At 45.7% G+C, this 23,377-nt stretch overlaps 1 protein-coding gene across 1 annotated transcript in view; it reads right to left on the bottom strand.

Annotated features, from left to right (window-relative positions):
- Positions 1-833: 833 nt before the first annotated feature.
- Positions 834-23,377, bottom strand: part of LOC148435724 (6-phosphofructo-2-kinase/fructose-2,6-bisphosphatase 2-like) — a 123,290-nt gene continuing 100,746 nt past the window's right edge. The window contains exons 14-17 of the mRNA XM_088465581.1: positions 23,096-23,160; positions 4,215-4,394; positions 1,465-1,487; positions 834-1,203 (exon numbers count right to left, since the gene is read on the bottom strand). Coding sequence (XP_088321707.1) covers positions 1,146-1,203; positions 1,465-1,487; positions 4,215-4,394; positions 23,096-23,160 — 326 coding nt within the window. The 3' untranslated portion in view covers positions 834-1,145. The remainder of the gene's footprint in view (positions 1,204-1,464; positions 1,488-4,214; positions 4,395-23,095; positions 23,161-23,377) is intronic.

Raw genomic sequence — 23,377 nt, 5'->3', positions numbered from 1 at the left:
GCCTCACCATGCATTGTCATGAGTGACGCAGTTTCCATTCTGTACAATTGTGGATTACTATTGTGTGGTCTCACAAACAGGGCAGTTCAGCCAGTGGCAGATGTTAAGAGATACACTAAGAACTAAAGCAGGACAAATTATATACATAGAGGAGGATCTTTTAAACCTATCAATGTAGGCATTACATTTTTCGGTTATTTAACACTGTCTGCCTTTATTATCATATTGCTGTTATTTGCCAGAAATAGTTGGGGACTTGCATTTTTAATACTAAGTACAAAGTTTAATATCTCAGCCTTAAGATATTTAGAAGTAATCATTGCATGGCTGGGTATGTATTTTAGTTTGGGACATAGCCGACCCAATATTTGCTTCTATTATATCTTGAAAATACAGTCAGTAGGGTAGTTATGGAGGTCTTTATATAAAAGACAAATAATTAAAAATTTCCCATCAAACTTTTAGTCTATTATGGATAGAGGCAGACTAATTATTTCCAGCATGTACAATACTAAGCTTAATGTACAACTTTGTTTTATTTAGTTTATTTTGGGAATACTTCTTGATAGTCAATAGTGTTCTCAGTTAGTAAATGAACATACTTCAAGAGCAACACTGCCATCATAAACTACAGAAATACAATACATGTTGCTCATTAATCACAATATCCTCTGGGGATTGTGCTGCTGTTGAAAAAAAAAAAATATGCAAAAAAATAAAACTGACCTACTATATTGCTAGGTGAGGGATTAGACAAAGGCACATTTTCTGTCAGGATGAAAAAAATGAATTGCCAAATAAAATGCAATTTTTAAAAAAAACAAACATTAAAATATTATTTTGTACTCTTTATTACACCTATTTTACCACTGGTCCCTTCACAAGAGATGCAGAACAAAACAATTTATCTGGTTGGAGGGATTGCATTTGGCAAAAATGTATTACAAAGCCAATGAGGACACTTGCAGTCTTCTGTAAATTAAGTTAGGGATTTCTTGTGCATTGTCGTTAGTATCACACTTTAAGCTTTTAAAAGGCAGAGGATTGTGCTACATGCCTGTTTTATCATGGAAATATCTGTACCGAGTATGGATCAACTATCTAATTGATGGACCAGAAAAACTTGTTGAGGACTCTGCTGCCATTTAGATCAAAGCAGACAAAGACTGAAAGACATCACAACCATTGGTATCCGCTGCCGCCCTAAGAAAAAGTAAAAAAACAAAAAAAAGAAAAAAAGAAAAGAAAAAAGGAATTCAAATTTGTATTTATTCATTACATTCAGTCTTAATAAAAAGTCTCTTTTTTTTTTAAAAGTTGTAAGGCAATATGAGATGTTCAAAAAGTTGTAGAGTAAGATCACATTAAATAATGCTGAATTACAGTTTACATCAAAAATACAAAAGGAATGAATAGGGGTGGGGTCAATAAATTATTAAAAATAGAAAATCAACTTATACTCACATGCAAGCACTCTCCAAGGAACGCTGTTGGACACAAATAAAATATATTATAGACAGTTCTGAATGTGGAAATGTACACATTTTAAAATTAATCCTAGAAAGAAAGAATTATGAGGCGCAGACTTATAGCCAAATTCAATTAGCCAGGAATTCAGTATTGTGTAATCCCAGGTTACATTAAAGTGCACTTCACATGAAACCAGGCAATTCTATTACAAATGGCAAGTTGCTGGCATTACATCAATGTCGTGTGTTAAGCTGGGTACACACTAGGTCGACGGGTCGGCCATATAGCCGATCCGACGTCTTGACAATTGGTAAGTGTATACACACTTACCACTTTGTCTGTCCGATGTGCCGGGCTTGAGCGCCCGACTAGTTGAGCTGTCAATCACCGCCTGGTTCCGTAGCATGTGTATGGGCGATCATAGAGTCCCCTGTACAAATCAGCAGATCGGATGTCTTAACATCGTTGTTCAGACATATGTGCTGTACACACCCGGCAATGCACTATAGATATATCGCCCATTCGTTTGAGCAGGCGATATATCTATCAGTGTGCATCCAGCTTAGTTCTGCAGTGTGCAACCTAAGCAAAGTATATGAAAGATTGAGCATAATCATTCTGAATCCCCCCCCCCCCCCCAAAAAAAAAAAAACGGGAGAAAGAGGGGGCCACGAGAGCGCGCGCGAGAGAGAAAGAGGGGAGGACAGGAGAGAGAACGCGAGAGCACGACAGAAGAAAGCGATTACGTTGCTTATGGCCACTATTGGAGGCAATGTAATGGTAATGGAGGTTATAATGGTGTACAATGGTTGATTTTTTAAACTTATCCTATAGAGAATTATTTGCTGGGAGACACTTACTGGCTATCACTTTTCTATAATTTTATATTAGAATACATTAAAATGTTTCTATAGTGATTAAGTATGTATATACAAGTTTGTAAAAAGCTAAGATATGAAGACTTGCAAGTTCAAAATCCCCCTTTCCTTCATCAATACAACTCCTCAACCTTCATGTCCATTACATCATTTAACCTGTTCCTTGTACATTTAGAGAAAATAACCTGCCCATATTTTCCTATTAAAAAAACCTCGAAATACATTATTCATTTGGAGTGGGGTCCGAGGGCTACTGCACTGTGTGCTGACATTTACATTGAAATATAAGAAAAAAAAAATTCCCCTGCTCTGGAGATGCAAACTAAAAAAGCTGTGTTACCTCCTATTAAAACCCATGTGTACTTAACACAGCTTTCTAATTGAATAGCAGAAAGTTACTACAGTTTCACCAGCTATGAAAAGTTGGGCGGCTAATTGTATCTGTCCCTATGTGATAATGCAAATAATAAAAATGGAGAATTATCACACAGTGATTTTGCCATTGATCCTACCATGAAAGCGCAGAGTTCTATGGGACACAGTTGGAGGGGGTCAGGTGATAGCCTGATTGGAAAACTGCTCGTGCGCAAGACCAATTCTGTACATGTGCAGAACGAGTCTGCGGTCCCGCAGGCAGTCCGGGAGAAGACTGTCATTGATTGACAGTCTGCTGTAGTTCTAGAATGGGAGGGGGGACCCAAAACAGAGGTGTGTTGCCACTGATGGGAAGGGGGGGGGAGGAGATTTCCAGGTCTTTTACAGCCGATAGATACACAGATGGCCTGATGTTGTGTCCCAGGATGCAGCTCGGATCAGTAATGCATATAGGAGGTATAACGCCTCCTGCTGCATTACCATCTTCGTGCTACCGCAGCTGCTACCATGTTAGCAGCTGCAATAGCTACTCAGTCTGCAGCTGAATCAGGCCCTCCATGCACTACAAACTGGAGGGTTTTCAAGGCTGCACAAGCCCAGCTGCAAGTCATTACCGAAGACAGGAAGAGTTTAAAACTTTTCACCCAATGCCCTGATGCCCAATAGCGGCCAGCAAGTAGGCCCAAATGCGATTAGTGCTAGGAATCGACTGAAGAACTGTGATGGGAAGCATGGCAGGAGGTGGCTGCATTCCAAGGCAGCAGACTGAACTCTCGAGACTTGTGTATTTGTTATATATATGAAAAATAACAGATTTTGGGGTGTAATTAACCTAGGTTCATGTAAAGTTATAGGGTGATGATATTGTGATAAAAACAATAAAAAAAAAAAAATCAAGACTATAACTAAATGCTGTTAGACTGAGCCCTCAATTTCTCCTCAGTTCGCATAATGGGTCAACTTCTTAAGATAACTTTTTATTAAAAATATTTCACTGTGGAATGCAAAGCAGAACCTGGGTTATGGTGCATACATACGGTCAGATTTGCTAGAAGAATGATTTAATCAAAGTTTTGAACGGTTTTATGAACGATGAAAGATTTCTGACAGTATTAAAATGAATTAAATTGTCCAAATCTTACTGCAAACACAGTCGATGTCATATAGTTATCTGACATGCAGCAACATGCATCGTTGGTCGATGCATGCCCCATATGTCAAAGACATGAACGATTTTTACAATAGTTATCGTTCAGATCGTTAACAAAATCTGACCTTGTGTATGCAGCATTATAGTAAAACACAGGCAATTAGGAGAATTGGCATAACACATTTACCAATCTAATGTTTGGAACATTAACCTTCATAAATAAAATTTCAGAGTGCATGCGAGTGACTAACATCTTATTGACTTCTAATACTGTAAACAAGTAGCCTCTTGATTAAGTGAATCATTTGTGAACATATCAATACACAAAAAAGTACACTAACTTGTCTCAAGGGGCGGTCTAACCCATCCGAGGACAGCCTGACCTTTTCCAACCCCACTGGGTTATGTGGTCGGCTCCCAACACTGTAATTTCGTGGCCGTCTGACTGTATCAGAGCTGGACAGAGGAGTAAAGCTGTTTCTTCTAATCCGCATCTGCGTTTGGCTCACATCAAAGGTACCCTGATAGCATTTGAAAATAATGGAATATATTGAAGGACATCATAGGAAATTTTGTTTGTACATCCTCATGGTTGCTACTTATCTGTAGGAGAATGTTAATCACAAGCAAGGTTGCATTATTATAAACAGACATTTAAAAAAAGAATAAGGCAAAAAAACAAGAGATATGGTAAGAACTTCCCTTTGTTATCTCTGTTTCTACGAGGTCCCTAGGGTTCACCTTGCTGACATTGGGGTATAGCTGGATCTGGATCCACGGGCACCACGCAGTTAAAGCTGTTGCTGCTCCAAGGATGCACTGGGTCCATCCTCCTCTATACCCTGTCCCAGCCACAGGCACCTCAGTTGGCAAGTAGCCAAGGCCAGAGGAGGAAAAAACAGAGGAGGAAGACTGGGACACACAAGAACCATACTCACAGAGAGGGAGACTGAAAACCGTTGACCAGCCACATATCGCACTGATGCACCTGGCTTCATATGGGCTAACAAAAAGGTAAGTTCTTACCATATCTCTGGTTTTCTACTTCAGGTTCCATAGGGGGTCCACAGGGTTGACCTTTGGGATGTCCCAAAGCAGTACAACTAAGGACGGGGACGCTCCTGCACTGAAAGGAGAATCCGGCGCCCAAAGGATGCATCCTGAGAGGCGAAGGTGTCAAACGCATAGAACCTTAGAAAAGTCTGTAAGGCGGCCACATGGAAGACCAGGTGGCCGCCTTACACAGCTGAACAGCCAGCAGCCCACGAGGTATCTACAGACCGAGTGGAATGAGCCTTAACAGAGGCCGGAATAGGTAAAGCCTTCTGTGAATAAGCCTCACAAAATAACTAAACGAAGCCAACGGGCCAAAGTTTGTTTGTTGGCAGGCAAACTCCTCTTATGAAAACGAAAGAGGACGAACAAAGAATCAGACTTCCGAATGGAACTAGTCCGCTCCACAAACTTTGAGAGCAGGGACGGACAACATCTAAGGAAGACTCACCAGCCGAGAGATCAGGTGACTGAAATGCCGGCACAACTATTTCCTGATTAATGTGAATCTTAGAAACCACCTTAGGAAGAATACCCGGATGGGTGCGAAGCACTGCCCTGTCCTGGTGAAATATCAGAAAAGAACGGCAAGAAAGCACGCCTAATTCTGACACTTCTGGCCAAAGCAATTGCCAGGGAGAAAAACAGTATTAACTGTCATCCACTTGAGTTCCACCGACTCAAAGAGGTTCAAATGGAGGACCCGAAGCACCACTGCCAAATCCCAAGGAGCCACTGGTAGAACAAAGGGAGGCTGAATCCTGAGAGCACCCTGGAAAAAGGTGCGGACATCAGGCAGAGTAACGATCCTAAGCTGGAACCACACAGAAAGTGCAGACACATGAACTTTCAAAGGAGCGAGGCATAAGCCCAGGTCCAACCCAGACTGAAGGAAAGCCAAAATCCTAGAAACACGAAACGCTTGAGGACCTTATTTTCAATGGTGTGAGTCCAGATATTAAGTATGCCACACTGTGGTAAATCCTGGCGGAAGCAGGCTTGCGCACCTGTAGCATTGTGCTGATGACTGAGCTGGAAAAACCCCGGGGCCTTAAGACGGATGTCTCAAGAGTCACGCCGTCAGAGAGACGACAGACGACCCAGATCCGGGTAAAGGCAGAGCCCTGAGACAACAGGTCCCGACGCTGAGGCAGAAGAAACGGAACATCGATGGAGAGGCCCCGAAGATGGGGGTACCAGGGACGCATGGGCCAAGCCAGAGCCACCAGCAGAAGCGTGCCACCATAGTGTTTGAATTTCCGAAGGACCCGAGGCAGCAGGGATATCGGAGGGAATAGAGACGCCAGCTGAAATGTCCATTTCACTGACAGTATGTCCACCAGGATTGCGCCAGCGTCTCTTGTCCTGGACCCGTACACAGGCATGAGGTCCACCTTCGGCAGTCCCCACCTGTCCATGAGTAGTTGAAATACCTCTGGGTGAAGGAACCATTCCCCGGGATGCACGTCGTGACGGCTGAGGAAGTCAGCTTCCCAGTTCAGAACTCCTGAAATGAAGACTCCCGAGATGGCCGGAAGGTGGCACTCTGCCCAAGATAGGATGCGCGACACCTCAGACATTGCTGCTAGACTGAGAGTTCCCCCTTGACGGTTGATGTACGCTACCGTGGTGGCGTTGTTGGACTGAACTTCTGAACTTGCGCTGCCCTTCCGTGAAGAGCGCGACCGGACAACTGGAAGGCCCTGTACACGGGCCGAAGTTCCATAATATTGATGGGAAGAACCGCTTCCTCCGCCGTACAACGGCCCTGAAGTGAAAGTGGACCAGACACTGCCCCCCAACCACGGAGACTGGCATCTGTCGTGAGCAGTACCCAGTCCAGGATCCAAAAGGGGTGACCCTTGGTGAGATGAGATGTCTGAAGCCACAAAGCCAGCGACAGGCGCACCTCCGGAGACAACACCAGCATCTGAGTCCTGATCCGGTGTGGTAACCCGTTCCATTTGGATAGAATCTGCCCCTGCAGGGGCCTGGAATGAAACTAGGCATATTCCACCATGTCGAATGTCGACACCATGGACCCCAGAACTCATTTCCGCGTGATCAGACACCTGGAAACTCTTCAGACAACTGCTCACTCGTAGATGTAGAGAGGAAATCTTTTCCGGAGTCAGAAAGATCCTTTGCTGACGAGAGTCCAGAAGGGCTCCCAAATGAAACATCTTCTGTGACAGAATGAGGGAGGACTTCTTCCAGTTTGTCAGCCACCCGTGCGCTTACAGACAAGCGATCATCAGGTGCAGATGTTGCAAAAGTACCTCCGGAGAGCCTGCCAGCAATAGGAGGTTGTCCACATACGGCAGAAGCAGTATACCCTGGCTGCGCAGATGGGCAGCCATGACAGCCATAACGTTGGTGAACACCCTTGGAGCCGTGGAAAGACCAAAGGGCAGAGCCTGAAACTGGAAGTGAAGCTGGCGTATAGCAAACCTTAGATACCGCTGGTGTGAAGGGGCTATAGGAACATGGAGGCAGGCGTCCTGGATGTCCAGGGAGACCATATAATCCCCCGGTTCCATAGCCAGAATGATGGAACGCAAAGTTTCCATCCTGAAAGTGGGCACTGTGAGGAACTTGTGCAACGATTCAGGTTGAGACCTATTGGGTTTCGGAACCAGAAATAGAGAAGAGTAGTTACCCGTCCCGCGTTGAGAAAGCGGAACGGGAACAACCCCTGCTTTCAGCAAGGTCTCTATGGCTTCCTGAATCTGCAAGGCCTTTGTCTTGTCCTGAGAAAGACTTGGGCAGAAGAACTGTTGGGGGGGGGGGGGGGGGCTGTGACGGAAGGACAGGGCATACCCCTGAGAGACCACTTCTCGTACCCAAGCATCCATGGTGGTATTGCACCAACACTGGGCGAATTTAAGATGTCGGCCCCCCACTCTGAGATTTACCAGAGAGGTCCGTCCCATCAGGCTGAAGGCTCTTCTTCTGGCTTGGAAGCAGGGCATCTAGTGCTCCAGGCCTGCTTCTTTGGTTTAGGGGCAGCCTTGGTTGACAACTGCCTCGGGAAGGACTGACCCTTGGACTTACCCTGAGTACGAAAGGACCGAAAGGCTGAGGTCCTAGCTTTAGAAGGCGCCACTGCTGATGGCAGAAACGCTGACTTAGACTTCGCCAAGGTAACAATTTTGTCCAGGTCAGGACCGAACAAAATCTCCCCATTAAAGGGTAAGGCCTCCAGGCCCTTCTTGGAATCCGCATCTGCTCTCCAAGAACGAAGCCACAAAGACCGGTGAGCAGAGACCGCTGCCGCCTAAACCCTGGAAGTCAGAAGACTAGCATTCAAAGACGCTTCTCCAATAGAGGAAGCGGCATCCCTCATCTGTCCAACTAAAGCTCTCTGTACCTCCAAAGCTTCCTCAGGAAAAGTATCCTCCAGTACATTGGCCCAGCTTTCAATGGCTTTAGCCACCCAAGAGATGGCCATGGACAGACGGGCCACCGTGGGATCCATTAGGGATGAAATGGACGGCATAGGCAAGGTGGCACTCTTAATTAAGCGAGTAACGTGAGAATCCACGGCAGGCGGGATTTCCCACTATTTGCAATGACTTGCAGGAAACAGATAAACCAGATGCTAAACATTTCTGCGGCTGGAACCTCTTACTAGGAGACTGCCAGGCCTCAGCCATATGATCAGTCAGCTGGTCAGAGAGGAAAAACAGCCGAAGTCACTTTTGCCTGTTTAAAATTTGGATACTTGGACTTAGGGGCCTGGGCATCATCCTCTATATCAAGAATGGACCGCACCAATGCCGGCACATTAATGGAAGATTTCGTCTCCAGTTCCGGGGCATCCGAATCAGAGTCCTCATGCAATTCCCCCTCATCCGAGGACGCCTCAGTCTGACAGCTGCGCAGACTGGGATGATATAAGTGCGTTTTGAAGCTTTGTGAGGCTTCTCAGTACGCAACATGGTTTGAAAGGCCAAAGATGAGGCCACCAAACTTTGGACTGAATTGGAGAACACAGCCACCCAAGGTGGTTGACTCGTTTGCAGGAGACCCTGGAAGGGAATGACTGACTGCAATGGAAGCCAGCACCTGAGAAAACACCGCCCAAGGAGGATCCTGTCCCAAAGTTGGGGGGTTAGAGGGACCAGGTAACTGACGGCATCTCATAAACAGCCCATCCTGTGATAAATCCTCCATATTCACCCCTGCAGCACAGCATCTGCAGGAGAGCAGAGTGGGGGCCGTAGAGCGTTCAACTTCCTCATCAAACATGATAAAATATATATATCCCCAAATATATATAGCAACACAACAGGGAAGCTCAGAATGTACTCTTGGCGCACCCACAATGCCACAAATATGGCACAGTGTAGCACACCACAGTATGTGACCAACCTCACAAATACATGAATTTATATAAGTGAGATCCAAGAAAAGCCTTTCCCCCACACAGCTCTCAGGGCTGTAGGAGAAGGAAAGGGATAGTCAGACTGACAGTAAGGAGAAATAAAGCACAGTCAGCACTAGCAAAAGTCACATACAATGCAGAAAGTTAATACTCACTGCACCTTGTCACTACAATCAACCGCTCAGATTCAGTGTTTGGGAGGGCTATAGCGCTGTGTACACTGACCTTCAGCCGGGGAGAGGTAAACAGGGGTACCGACAGCACACTTCCTGCGAAATCTGCGCTGCCACTGGAGAAAAGATGGCCGCCGGAGACCTCAGAGGAGGAGGAGTGGCCGCAGGAGGAAGCAGCTCAGCGTCACCAGACCTAAGCGGAAAGGTGCGCTGAGCTAAGGGGAGGAGCCGCTAAACAGGGAAGGCTGTCTCCCCTGGCTAGCGATTAACTCCAGGGACGCTGGCTCCCGCTGCCGCATAATACCCTGGTGGTCTAGTGGTCCCGCGGGGTATGCCTCCGGAGAGGTGGAGCCCGCCGCCACTGCTAGCGCCTCCGGTCCGTCCCCAGAGATCGGAGGCATGCGACTGCATTTGTACATGCGGGTCACCGCAAGCAGTGACCCGCGGCTTACCTTGCCCCCGGCGCTCCAGCAGCAGTCGTGGGAGAGCCCGTGCTAGTACAGACTCTGGGGTCCCGCTGAGATCCCCAGATCTGTACAGGCGTTGCGGCGCCAGTGGGGTGTAGGAGCGGCAGCTTGAACGTCCAATGCTGTCGCTCTGAAGAGTCACTAAAAAAAGAAAGTAATAAACTCTAAAAAAGGCAGACTCCGGCCGGGCACCAACTAAAACTGATGTGGCTGTGGCTGGGGCAGGGTATAGAGGAGGATGGACCCAGTGCATCCTGAGAGCAGCAACAGCTTTAACTGGGTGGTGCCTGTGGGTTCCTGATCCAGCTATACCCCAAGGTCAACCCTGTGGACCCCTAGTAGAAAGTGTAAGTTAATTGTGTAAAACTAGAGTGTTATGGATACAATGAGCTAAATAATTCTTGCCACTAGAACAAAGAGGCTCCTTACTACAAGTTTCGTTAGTGGTTGAAAGGAAAGAAAATAAAAATTATGTAAATATGAAACAACAATAGTTAGGAGATCAGAATGCTTACATTTGCTTTTTAATAAATCTTAATTTAAGTATTGCCACCTGCAGCCAACAACTATACTAACAAAGATATGTCCACAATCACCTGCTGAAAGGACAGGGTTTATGTACATAATGCACTGCTCCTTAGGTGTAAGTGACTGAAGGGAGTTAGTCATATTTCTGTGATGTGTGAGGAGGGTTGGGGCCTTCTTAAAGTTGTAGCTGGGAGTGTGTGTGTTGAACAAATATGTGACTGAACAAAAACGGAGAAACAAAGTATTTTCAGCTCTATTTTATCCCTTCAACTCCTACTTGCCTGTGTGAAGTAGAATGCTAACCTATCCTGCATTTCAGTCAAGTGCTGTGAGCATGGGTTCTTGTTGTGAAAGGCACCTCAGGAGCTTCTAGAATGGATATGATAGAGCCCCGAAGTGCAGCCATGGACAAACTAAGGTGAAGCTAGTACCTGGAAGCATGAGAGTACGCTGGTGTGACCTTATCTACAGCAAGTCAAAGCAGAATAGTGAAAGAATTATCGCAGAAACCAAAAAAATCAGAGTTATGGTATAACATGCCTTAAATAACTTTTTTCTTCGAGGTCCATAGGATCCACAGGATCTACTTTGGGGTATATAGTTGGAGTAATCCAGTGCACCAAACAGCTAGTTTTAAAGCTCCCAGCATGCACTGGTCCTCCTCCCTATATACCCTGCCTCCAGCCACAGGCATTCAGTTTGTAAACAAGCCTAACGGCAAGAGACGGAAAAAGTGGAGAAGAAAGTACAATGTACCCAAGAAACTCAAAATACAAAGAGGGAATCAGTGATACAAAAAAGCAAAGAAAAGATCCCAACTGAGGCCAGGTGCGTCAGGGAGGGTGCTCTGTGGACCCAAATGGACCTCAAAGAAAAAGTTATCTAAGGCAGAGGTTTCCAATCACGGTCCTCAAGGCTCCCCAACAGTTCATGTTTTAGAGATATCCATGGTTGAGCACAGGTGACTTAATTAGTACCTCAGTCAATTTGATTTAATCAACTGTGCTTAACCATGGATATCTCTAAAACATGAGCTGTTGGGGAGCCTTGAGGACAGTGTTTCGGAAACTCTGATCTAAAAAGGTATGTTATACCATAACTCTGATTTTCTTCTTCAGGGTCCAAAGGGTCCACAGAATCTACCTTGGGGACGTCTTAAAGCAGTTCCCTTAAGGGTGGGGATGCTCCTGAGCAGAGAGGAGAATCCACCACCCAAAGGAAGCATCCTGGGAGGCAAAAGTATCAAATGCAAAGAATTTAAAAAGGTATGGACGGAAGACCAAGTGGCTGCCTTGCACAGCTGCTCAGCCGAGGCGCCATGTCTAACCGCCCACAACGGTCCGACTGAGTAGACTGTGCTGTCACCTTGTTAGGAACAGGGAGATCAGCCTGTATATAGACTTGAGCAATAGTCATACGCAGCCAGCGAGCCAAAGTCTGTTTGTTAGCTGGTCACCCTAGTTTGTGAAACCCATATAACACAAAGAGCGAATCTCATTTCCTGATGGAGATGGTACGAACGACGTAGATACAAAGGGCTCGAACCACATTCAGGGAAGCTTCACCTGTACACAAGTTTGAAGACTGAAAAGCCGGAACTACAATTTCTTCATTTATATGGAAAGTGGGATACTACCTTCAGAAGGTAACCGGCCTTAGTGCAAAGGACAGCTCTATTTTGATGAAATATCAAATATGGAGAACGACATGACAGTGCTGACAAGAAAAAAGTGTCTTCGCTGTCAACCATTACTCCACTTTCATCCTGTTCTACCACCCCTTTGTCCTACTACCCCACCACTAATCCCTCCTCCTACTCTCCTCTCCCTGTCACTTTACCCCACTGCCAACCACTTATCCCTCCCTGCCTACCTCCTACAGGTTCCCTTTCCAGCTCAGGTGCCAGCACCATCACTAAACTCTATTCATATCGGTCCCCCAAATTAATCTCACCTCCACGTTACAGCAACCCGGATAATCTTATTCACATCTCCCTCACAATCACTCTCTCTCTATCCTGTGCCCTCTGGAATGGCAGGTCAGTCTAATAAACTGGTCCCCACCCATGACCTATTCATCTCCAACTCCTTACATCTCATAGCCTAACCTTCTCCCAAACCACCCGGCCTGGGGGTCGCCATGGTGGTGGTGTTGGGGTCGTTCTATCCGCCAATTACTCCTACCAGCTAATACCCTCTGAACCATCCCTTACATTCCCTACATTTGAAGTTCATGCTATACACCTCTGCCAACCAGTAAACCTCAGAGTAGCTGTCATTTACCATCCTCCTGGCTCTCCCTCCAAATTCCTTGACAACGTCGCTTCCTGGCTCCCTCACTTTCTCTCCTCAGATCTTCCCTCCATTATCCTAGGTGATTTTAATATTCCTATTGACATTCCCACAGAATCCTCTGCCGCTGAACTCCTTACCCTCACCTCTTCATTTGGTCTCACCCAATGGACCTCCTCACCCTCACATGTGAGTGGGCACTCACTTAACCTGGTCTTTACTCTCCATTGTGATATCTGATTACTCCAATTCCCCCTCTCTTTTAACTTATCCCTCTCTCCTTCCGCTCCTTTACCTCCTAAGGCTACCATTACTAAGCGTAACATTGAGGCTATAGACACGGTTGCTTTTTCCTCCCTGCTGGACTCTCTTCTTTCACCTATCCCTTCTCTCTCCTGTCCTGAACAAGCCACTTCCCTGTACAAAGCCTCCCTTACTTCTGCTCTTGACTCTGTTGTTCCGGCAATAACTACTCACCCTCGCAGATCCACACCACAACCCTGACAAATGCACCAGATGCCTACAAAAATGTTCAAGAATTGCCGAGCATCAGTGGAGGAAGTCACGCTCTATGGCTGACTTCCTCCATTTCAAATGTATTCTCTTATCCTACAGTGCTGCCCTGTCCATCTCCAAACAAACATTTCAAGAACCTCATCTCCCTCCCAGTCCTCAAACCCCCGACGTCTCTTTGCCACTTTCAACTCCCTCCTCCTCGCTCTCTGCCCTTGACTTTGCCACCTACTTTACATCCAAAATTGACTCCATACGTGAGGAAATTTTATCCCATCAGACTCTCAGCATTCCTGCCCCTCCATTCCCTGACCACCCCTCCCCTTCTGTCTCTCCAACTCTGACATCCTTCTCCCCTGTTTCTGGTTCTCCCCTCCTTCCACCTCCCCCCTTGATCTTATCCCTTCCTGACTCCTCTGTTACCAGTCTCCCTCTGCCTGTTCCCATTTTGCCCACCTCCTCAATCTCTCCCTATCATCTGGCACTGTCCCTTCTGCATTCAAACATGCCCTTGTCTCCCCCATTCTTAAAAAAAACCTACCCTTGATCCTAACATACTCTCCAACTACCAACCCATCTCTCTCCTCCCTTTTGCCTCCAAACTCCTTGAGCAGATCATCTACAACCACCTTACTGCCTTTCTCTCCTCCCACTCCCTGTTTGACCTATTTCAGTCTGGCTTCCATCCTCTCCACTCCACTGAATCTGCCCTCACGAATGTCAGCAATGACCTCCTTGCTGCCAAATCCAAGGGCCACTACTCTCTGCTTATTCTCCTTGACCTCTCTGCTGCATTTGACACTGTAGACCACCCTATCCTCCTGCAAATCCTTCACTCTTGGTTTACGTGGCATTGCCCTCTCCTGGCTGTCTTCCTACCTCTCTGATCGTTCCTTCTCTGTCTCCTCTCATGACTACTCTTCCCCTCCCCACTTCCATGAACAGTAGGTGTTCCCCAAGGTTCTGTTCTTGGACCTCTCCTTTTCTCCCTATATACACGTCCTCTCTAGGTGAACTCAGTAACTCTTTTGACCTCCAATTTCATCTCTACACTGATGATACTCAAATTTACGATTCCACCCCTGACCTCTCCCCCTCGCTCCTTACCCATATCTCCAACTGTCTCTATCTCTTCATGGATGTCCCAGCGGTTTCTTAAACTTAACATGTCTAAGACTGAGCTGATCATCTTCCCACCCTCTTCCATCACCTCACTTCCCACAATTTCATTATCTATTGATGGCACAACTATCTCCTCTATCCCCAAAATGTGCGGTCTTGGAGTTATCCTAGACTCCTCCCTCTCCTTTAAACTACACATTCAGCACCTCACAATCATGCCGCTTCCACCTAAAAAATCATAGACCCTTCCTCACCCAGGATGCCACTAAAACCCTCATCCACTCACTGATCATCTCCAGATTGGACTACTGTAACCTTCTCCTAGCTGGCCTCCCAGTCTCCCACCTCTCCACTACAGTCGGTCCTCAATGCTGCGGCTCGGCTCATCTTCCTCTCCAGACGTTCTACATCTGCATCCCCTCTCCTTCAAGCCCTACACTGGCTCCCCTTCAGATGCCAATTCAAGGTTCTTACACTCGCCTACAAAGCCCTCACTAAATCCTCCTCCGCATACATTTCTGATCACTCCCTTCACACTCCCTCCTGTCCACTTGGCTCAACAAATGCATGCCGCCTCTCTTGCCAACTGATTACTTCCTCCCACTCCCGCCTCCAAGATTTTGCACGCGCTGCTCCCTACCTTTGGAACTCTCTCCCTATCAGACTCTCCACCTCACTGCATATCTTGAAGCGGGCTCTCAAGACCCACTACTTCATCAAGGCCTTCCAGCTCTCATCCTAACCCACATAATACTCTCTCCTCCCCATCTTTCCCTTTTGTGTCACGCCTGTCTGTCTGCCACTCCCCTTTAGAATGTAAGCTCTCACGGGCAGGGACTTCTTCCCTCATGTGCTTCTCCTTACACTTTCTTCTACTCCTTACTCCTCATAAGGACACCTAACACGTCTCTGCCAACTCCCTGCTGCTTATTGTGACAATGGACCTCATTCAGAGTCGGTCGTTGCGGCCGCACGGTCGTACGCCACCGATGTTAGCTATACTGCGCATACGTAAAGTTCGCAATGCGCGTGCGCAAACTAGCCGGTACGATCAGAAATTTCTCTCTCCTTGAACACAGCCAGGTCGGTAGTTTGAGTGACAGATGGAGGCATTTGTGGGTGGTAACAGGGGAAGGTGCTTGAAAATGGGGGAGTGGAGATCCGAACGCAGGCGTGCCTCATTATGCGAACGGCGTTTTATGGGAGTGCATAATTAACAAAGTAGCGTCATGGCACATGTGACCTGGGAGGTTTTTACACTGACATGATCGTAGAGCTTAAGAGAGGGTATGGTCAACCTTAAGCTCTACGACCAGTTCCGATGGTTCCCGATGGTCTCGATTAATCCTTATATGCCCAAAGATGACGTGCAATGCGTACGAGAAGGGGGTATATTTTTTTGTCTTCCGACCGCTTCCTCCCCTTGGTCGGCCAACTACCGATCCGAACTTAGGGACGCAACTTGCGAGGGAATCATTTGCATATCCGGCCCCTTTTTCCGTACGACCGTGCGGCCGCTTCGACCGACTCTGAATGAGGTCCAATGTCCTTCACTGTAATGTTACTTTTTTTTTGTTCACTTATTAGTTTTATGTACTATGTAAGGCGCTGCAGAACACTTGTGGCGCCATATAAATAAAGGATGATAATAAAATAATTTATAATAAAGTCCACCTTATCCAAAGGTTCAAAGGAGGGAGCTTGCTGCGCCCTGAGAACCAAGGATAAATCACATGGTGCTACCGGAGGGACAAATGGAGGCTGCAGTTGGAGAACCCCTGCAAAAATGTTCTTACATCTGCCAGGGGCACAATTCTGCGCTGGAACAAAACTGACAAAGCAGAAACCTGAACCCTCAAGGTAGCCAGGCGCAGATCTAAGTCTAAGCCAGCCTGCAGAAAAGCAAGTACTCTTGAAAACTTTAGGGTCATATTTTGCTTGGGCACACACGAATATATGAATGCCAAACCCTGTGATAGATGCGGGCTGAAGCAGGTTTCCTTGCCCTCATCATCGTCTGGATCATAAAAGCAGAGAAACGTTTGGCCTTTAAGAAGGAAGTCTCAATAGCCATGCTGTCAAAGCCAGCCGAGGTAAATCCGGATATAGGCAGGGACCCTGCACTAGTAAATCTGGTTGTAGAGGCAGTGGAAGTGGCCTGTCTATGGATAGACATGTCAGATCGGTGAACCAATGTCTCCTGGGGCAGGCAGGAGCTATTGGTATTAACCTGCCAACTTCCTGCTTGAACTTTGACTCTTGGGAGGAGGGATATCGGAGGAAACAGGTATGTCAACCTGAAATTTCACCTCACTGCCACAGCGTCCACGAAGGCAGCTGAGGGGTCCCTCGTTCTGGAGCCGTACCTGGGAACCTTGTGGTTGTGGCGTGACACCATGAGGTCTACGTCTGGTAGCCTCCACTTGTCCACCAGGAGCTGAAATATGTCCGGACGAAGAGCCCATTTTCCAGATTGTATGTCCTGACGACTTAGGATGAATATTGCAGAGATTGCTGGAAGATGGCATTCTGCCCACAGCAGAATGTTCGCCACTTCCCTCATGGCTGCTGGACTGTGTGCCTTCCTGATGATTGATGTAGGCCACTGTGGTCGCGTTGTCGGACTGAATCTGGACAGGCCTGCCGTGAAGAAGGTCCTACGCCAAACTGAGCGCTCTGTGCACTGTACGAAGCTCCAAGATATTCATCAGTAGGTGAATTTCCAGTGGCGTCCACCTTCCCTGAAAAGGTGTGACACCCTGTCACCGCTCCCCATCCTCACAGACTTGCATCTGTGGTGAGGAGCACCCAATCTATGACCCATAACGGACGACCCTCGTCTAAATGAGCCACCAAGTGAGGGAGAGCCGGACCTCTGGCAAAATGCGGATCATTTGAGACTTTTTCCGATGATACGGACCATACCAATGAGACAATCCATTGCTGAAGGGACCTGGAGTGGAACTGCGCATACGCCACCATATCAAATGTGGATACCATGGAGCCCAGCACCTGCATTGCAAGGTGAACTGACACTGTTTGCAGAGTAGACTGCGCACACAAGAGTGTAGTGTCGCAATCTTGTCCTCTGGTAGGAGAATCCTCTGGCCCAGAGAGTCCAGCAGCACCCCCCAAGTGCACCATCCGCTGAGTTGGAGAAAGAGGACTCTTTCCAATTTATTATCCAGCGGTGCTCTTGTAAGACGACAATGGTCATCTGAAGATGACATTGTAACAACTCCTGCGATTGTGCCAATATCAGAAGGTTGTCCAAATATGGCAGTATCCCGACCCCTTGCTGTCTGAGATGAGCAGTCATCACTGCCATTATCTTGATAAATACCCAAGCGGCTGTGGCCTGAAATTGGTAATGTTGCTGATCTACCGCTAATCCTAGAACTCTTTGGTGGAATTGTGCAATTGGAACATGCAGATATGCATCCTGTATGTTCAGGGAGACAAATTCTCCAGGCTCCATTGCCAGCATAAATTGACTGTAGGGTTTCCATGCGGAATTTGGGCACATGGATGAATCTGTTGAGAGATTTCAGATTCAGGATAGGGCTATGTGACCCATTTGAACAACCACCCCATCCCTGTTGCATCACAGGAATAGGGATTATGACTCCTGACCTCAGGAAAGCTCCAATATAATCCCGGAAGGCCGAGGACCTGACCAGGTCTAAAAGGCAGGGTTGTACCAACAAACCTTTGAGGTGGATGCCTCAGGAACGTGATGGCGTAACCTTGAGAAGCCACCTCTTGAAGCCAGGCATCCGTCGTGGTCTGATGCAAAGCCAGAGAAAACTGTAGGAGTTTTGGCCTCTAACCCTGAGTCGTCGTCCCTAGTGGAAGGCCCGCCCTATCCGACAGTGGGCTTACTGTCCGGCTTGGAAGCAGGACTCTTGGTTGACCAGGAGTTCTTGGTCTGCCATCTCCTGTGGGAATTATCCTGTCTAGAGGAGGACTGTCCCTTTGCCCTACCCTGTGGGCAAAAGGACCAAGCTGACGACTGCCTATACTTAGGAGTCGTCGTAGATGGGAACCCCGTAGATTTAGATATCGCCAGAGAAGACACTGTCATCCAGCTCTGGTCCAACAGTACCATTCCCACAAAAGGCAAGGATTCCAGGGATTTCTTGGAACCTGTATCCACCTTCCAGGTTTTTAGCCAAAGGGTTCTTCGAGCTGCCAACCATAGCTGGTCTGGTAATAGGTCCAGATAATGAAAACACTGATTATTTTAAATAGAAAACTTGATAAACTGTCTGTAACCTTCTTCAAAGAGAATGCCGCAGTAATGGGTAACGTAGAGCTCTTGATCAATCTAGTCACATGGAGCATCTACTGATGGAGGAACTTCCCATTTGCTACAGTCACCCTGAGGAAATGGATATCGAGAGGTTAAATTCCTTGTAGTATGGAAATGCTTATTTGGAGTAGACCATGCTTCAGACATGAGATTTGTCAGTTGCTCAGACTGAGGGAAAATCTCTAGCCACCTTCTGACGCCTAAAGACCAGAATCTTAGCTTTAGGCGGCTCCTCCTCCTTATCTATACAGAGAACAGATCTAACCACGCTCACCAGAGAGGGGACATCCACAGAAGATTGATGGTCTTCTTCCACTGCGTAAGACCCAGAATTTGATGAGGATGGTGGGTCAGAATCCTGAGGTAATGTCTGAAGAGAACCTCTTATGCCCCTTCTTTATTTGCATTGGTCTATTCATTCACCTGTACCACCTGCTGAGAGGCTATAGATGGCAGCATACTTTGCTGGTTTGATTCTTATAGAGTGATTCTCACTCTAGTCAAAGATTCATAGGGGACATGTACATAGAAGAACGCAACTGCTGTGGGTATCCCACCGTAGGAGGCAATATCATGGTAGGAGCACGCAATGCTGTGACCTTATTCACCATATGTGACAAATCCTGGTTCTTGTGTAGGTGCAGGTGTACCAGATAGAAAAGGTGGCTGTTTACAACAGGCACTAGCACTACGCAATCAATCTTACACTAAATTCTGTTCAGACAGGCCTGCCAAACAGGATTTACATGACTTGAGAACCAGAGGCTCACCCTTATAACGACCACACATTTGTCATGTCTGAGAGTATAGGTGATAAGGTGTACAGTATGAATGCAATGTGACCCACTTCATATATGAAAAACCCCACACACCTTTTCAGAGGGATGACGAGAAACAGTGATGGATATTACTGACAGTTTGAAAAGACAGTCTATATACAGCAGCTAGCATGAACAAGTCACATACAATGCATAAATACAAACATTGATATTGCAATTTGACTCTGAATCAACTGACCAGCCCCGATGAGGTGGGGATCGGTATGAATGAGGCGTGAATCTGCTAACTAGTGCGTCTACTACCCATCCCCGGTGACAGACGATATGGCCCTGGCCGCCTTAGTGAGTACATGTTACATGAGGCCTTCACCCGCAGCTGCCTCTGGTGCGTCTCCTACACCGGTTGCCTGGACTGCGTCACGCATGATTCCCCTCACGAGGAATCGCATACCTGCCATCTCCGTGAATGAGATCGCAGTCCGGACACAAGCGGCGCCGCTAGCTAAGCCTTGCTGAGGCCCCCCAAAATCCCAAGGGCATATAGCGGTACTGGCGTTTCGGCAGCAGCGGAGGTAGATTGAGTCGCTGTACCTGCGTCCTATTTGGCGATTAGTACCACTCAACTCAGAAGTTAAAAAAAACAGGTTAACCATAAAAGAAAAAGCCTGGGACTGCCTAGGCAGTCCCACTGTTAAAACAGATGCATCTGGATACTTCCCTGCACCAAACAAAAAAAACTAATGCCTGTGGCTGGAGGCGGGGTTTATAGGGAGGAGGACCAGGGTATGCTGGGAGCTTTAAAGCTGTAGCTGTTTGGTGCAATGAATCTCTCCAACTACATACCCCAAGGTAGATTCTGTGGACCCTATGGACCCTGAAGAAGAAAGGCCAGTCGTTTTTTCAATTGAAGCTACTGGCAGATGTACTCTCCAGCACATATTTTGTTACATCTAAAAAATTCACATAAAAGGATTGAATTAGACCAAATTTATTTAAACCAACTGAGATGGAATGGCATCCATGTATTTCATTTTTGTAATTGTATAGTGCTATGGCTTCCTCCTTTCACAGCTACCAGACATGCATGCGCTAAGATGTGAGCCAAATGAACCTGAGATGAGACTCGGCTACAGCTGGGTGGCTGATCAAAGGGTACTGCAAAATAGTAGTTAAGGAAAACACAAAAAAAACCAGCCACTAGACAAACATGGGTTATGTTAATGTAGACGTAAACGCCAGCTATATCCTACAAGCAATGGATTAGATTGAATTCTCAATAAATAACTTGTGTGTAGAGACATGAAATCATTCTGTAATATACCCAGAACCAAATTAATGTTCAAATATCTTCCCAAGAGGTGAGAAAGATGTGGCACCTGAGCCAATACTGTAATGTACCTCACAATAAACGTATTCTGAGAGTCCACCAACTTGTATAGATATAAAAATCCTAACTATACTCATTACTACAAGATTTCAGATTATATTCCCCACTTTACTACACCCATCTTAAACAGGTTTTAAGAAAGCCAGACACTAGAAGTAGAACAGTGGAAATCTTTCCCAATTGGCTTTCTCACATTTTATTAATTAATTCCAATACAGGCTCTACTATTTTCAGCTACAATCACAGCTTATGTCATTTATCAACAGGTAACAGAGCATTTTCACTACAATCAGTAATTATTTTGAACTATTACATTACTATTGTTCGGTTTATCAGCATATTATTGAATATTTACCTACTTCGATTTTTTAGTGTGACCCTGTATAATATCAAATCAGTCATATACAATCTAAAGAGTATATACTGTACTACAGGTTTATAATCTTGCTATTGGAGCATATAAATTATTAAACAAGGTTAACTGTTTAAAGTGTTTTTAATTTGTAGAATATGTTACAACTTTAGTATTAAATCATTATTGCCACACTTATTTAGGTAATTTTTTATTCCTTTTAAGATTTTGCTTTTTAGATTGTTTACTAACTGGGATACCTGGCGTTGCCCGGGTTGAAGACTGGAACCTGAAGTACACCTGCAGCTTTAAAAAAAATATTTTTTTTTATACATTGTCCTTACCTATAACCTGGTTAACTATGCAAATTAGGTGTAAATGACAGTGCAGGCAGGCGCATTCCAGGGTATATCAGGAGCAGACTGACTTACAGAACAGAAATCAGTATAGCTTCCAAAATCATTTGAGGGTCAGAAATCACTGCAGAACAGAGGGGGTGATTCAACTGCGGATGGACATACCAACCAACCAACATGTTAGCAGCTGTGATAGCCATAATATGGTAATGCAGCAGGAGGCAATGCCACCCGCTCCCCGACCAGAAATGGCAGAAAACTGTCAATCAACTGCGTGCGGGATTGCAGACCCGTACTGTACATGTGCAGCATGGGTCAGGCACATGCACAAATTACCAATAATCCGGAATCTGCGTGATCCATGTCACTGCGTCCGCAGCTGAATCACTCCCTGAAATCACTCTGCAGACCAACATTGAAGACCATGTCTAGTAGGGCTACCAACAGATGGGGGGGATGCCAGGACTTTAATCTTGTTCCAGCACAGAAGGGGGCCCATCTGCAGTGGCACTGTGTGGCCGCGATCAATCTCCATATGCTAAACTTTGCCAGGATGAGAGATTGTGGATTGACTAGGCTGACTGCCACAGTCTGAACGCATTGAGTGCAGAGCTGCTCATGAGCCTGCCAGGCTGAGATGAGAGTGTGAGTGCGTGTAGCCAGAACCTGTGCACTGTAAGAATGTCTTAGTTTTAGGGGATTGTGTGACAGTGTGTGGCCTGACAAAATTCAAACCTAGGCAAAAACCTAATCCTGGTCAAACTACACCACCATGCCAAAATTTGGTGGAGCTATGTCCAAATTCTGGCCATGCATAAAGGATAGACACACACTTTCTCGTTTATTATATAGATTTCAGTGTCAGTATTTAAAGTTTAATATTTTATCTACCATTAATATTTCAATGACAGAGGGCCCTATATGGAATTTGTTTTGGAACTTTTACAATCAGTTGCAGTTCAATTATTATTCCGTGACCACCTTCTGACTATAGAATGTACTATTAGCTCATAATATTAAAAATATTTTATTACACCTGTAGTCAGGATTTGATGGTCAATTGATGGTGTGAGACATCTATTATACCCAAATTATTTGGTGCGGTTAAAAACTCCCTTTTGCGTTCAAAGAAATGTAGGCCGTTCTGTAGCAAATGGGGAAGTCCTACCCAGTACTAGAAAGGTACACCTAATAAAGTGGTCACTCAGTGTACATATATTAATTTAAAAAGCAAAACTTATAGCTATATTGTATATCTACATATACATACTGTATGTATATTTGTATGCTGCATGTGGTTTACAATGCATTACCAAAAATACTACTGGATGAGTGAAATTTAAAAAAAACAAAAAAACAAAACAAAAAACTTACTTTTCCTAAAACTTCATACTGTTGATAAATTGAGTGAAATCATCGTAACACTGAATCTCTTGAGTAGCTTTACTGCTCTATCATTGTGATAGTGTGCCCATAAGACAGTTTCAAAGCTTAGAACTTACAGCTGGTTTGTCTCGGTGCGTATCCACAGCATCAACACTTAGCTTGATCATTTCAACTTTACAGCCTTAAAAAAAACAAACAAAAAAAAAAAAACAGCATCATAATGATGTTAAAATGATAACATTACCTGTATAGAAAATCATTACATTAATTAGTTTGTGGAAGCAATCGCCTAACTACGTAGTCTTTATTACCAAATACAATCGAAACAGCTACAGGACATGGCAGGAAGAAAGACCGCTAAGAAGTCATTATTCTGAACACTAGTGCATATGCATACA

This window comes from Taudactylus pleione, unplaced genomic scaffold, assembly GCF_031769625.1.
Source record: "Taudactylus pleione unplaced genomic scaffold, aTauple2 ptg002010l, whole genome shotgun sequence".
Taxonomy (NCBI): domain Eukaryota; kingdom Metazoa; phylum Chordata; class Amphibia; order Anura; family Myobatrachidae; genus Taudactylus; species Taudactylus pleione.
The sequence above is the reverse complement of the archived record's forward strand: the minus strand, read 5'-3'. Positions and strand labels throughout refer to the sequence as shown.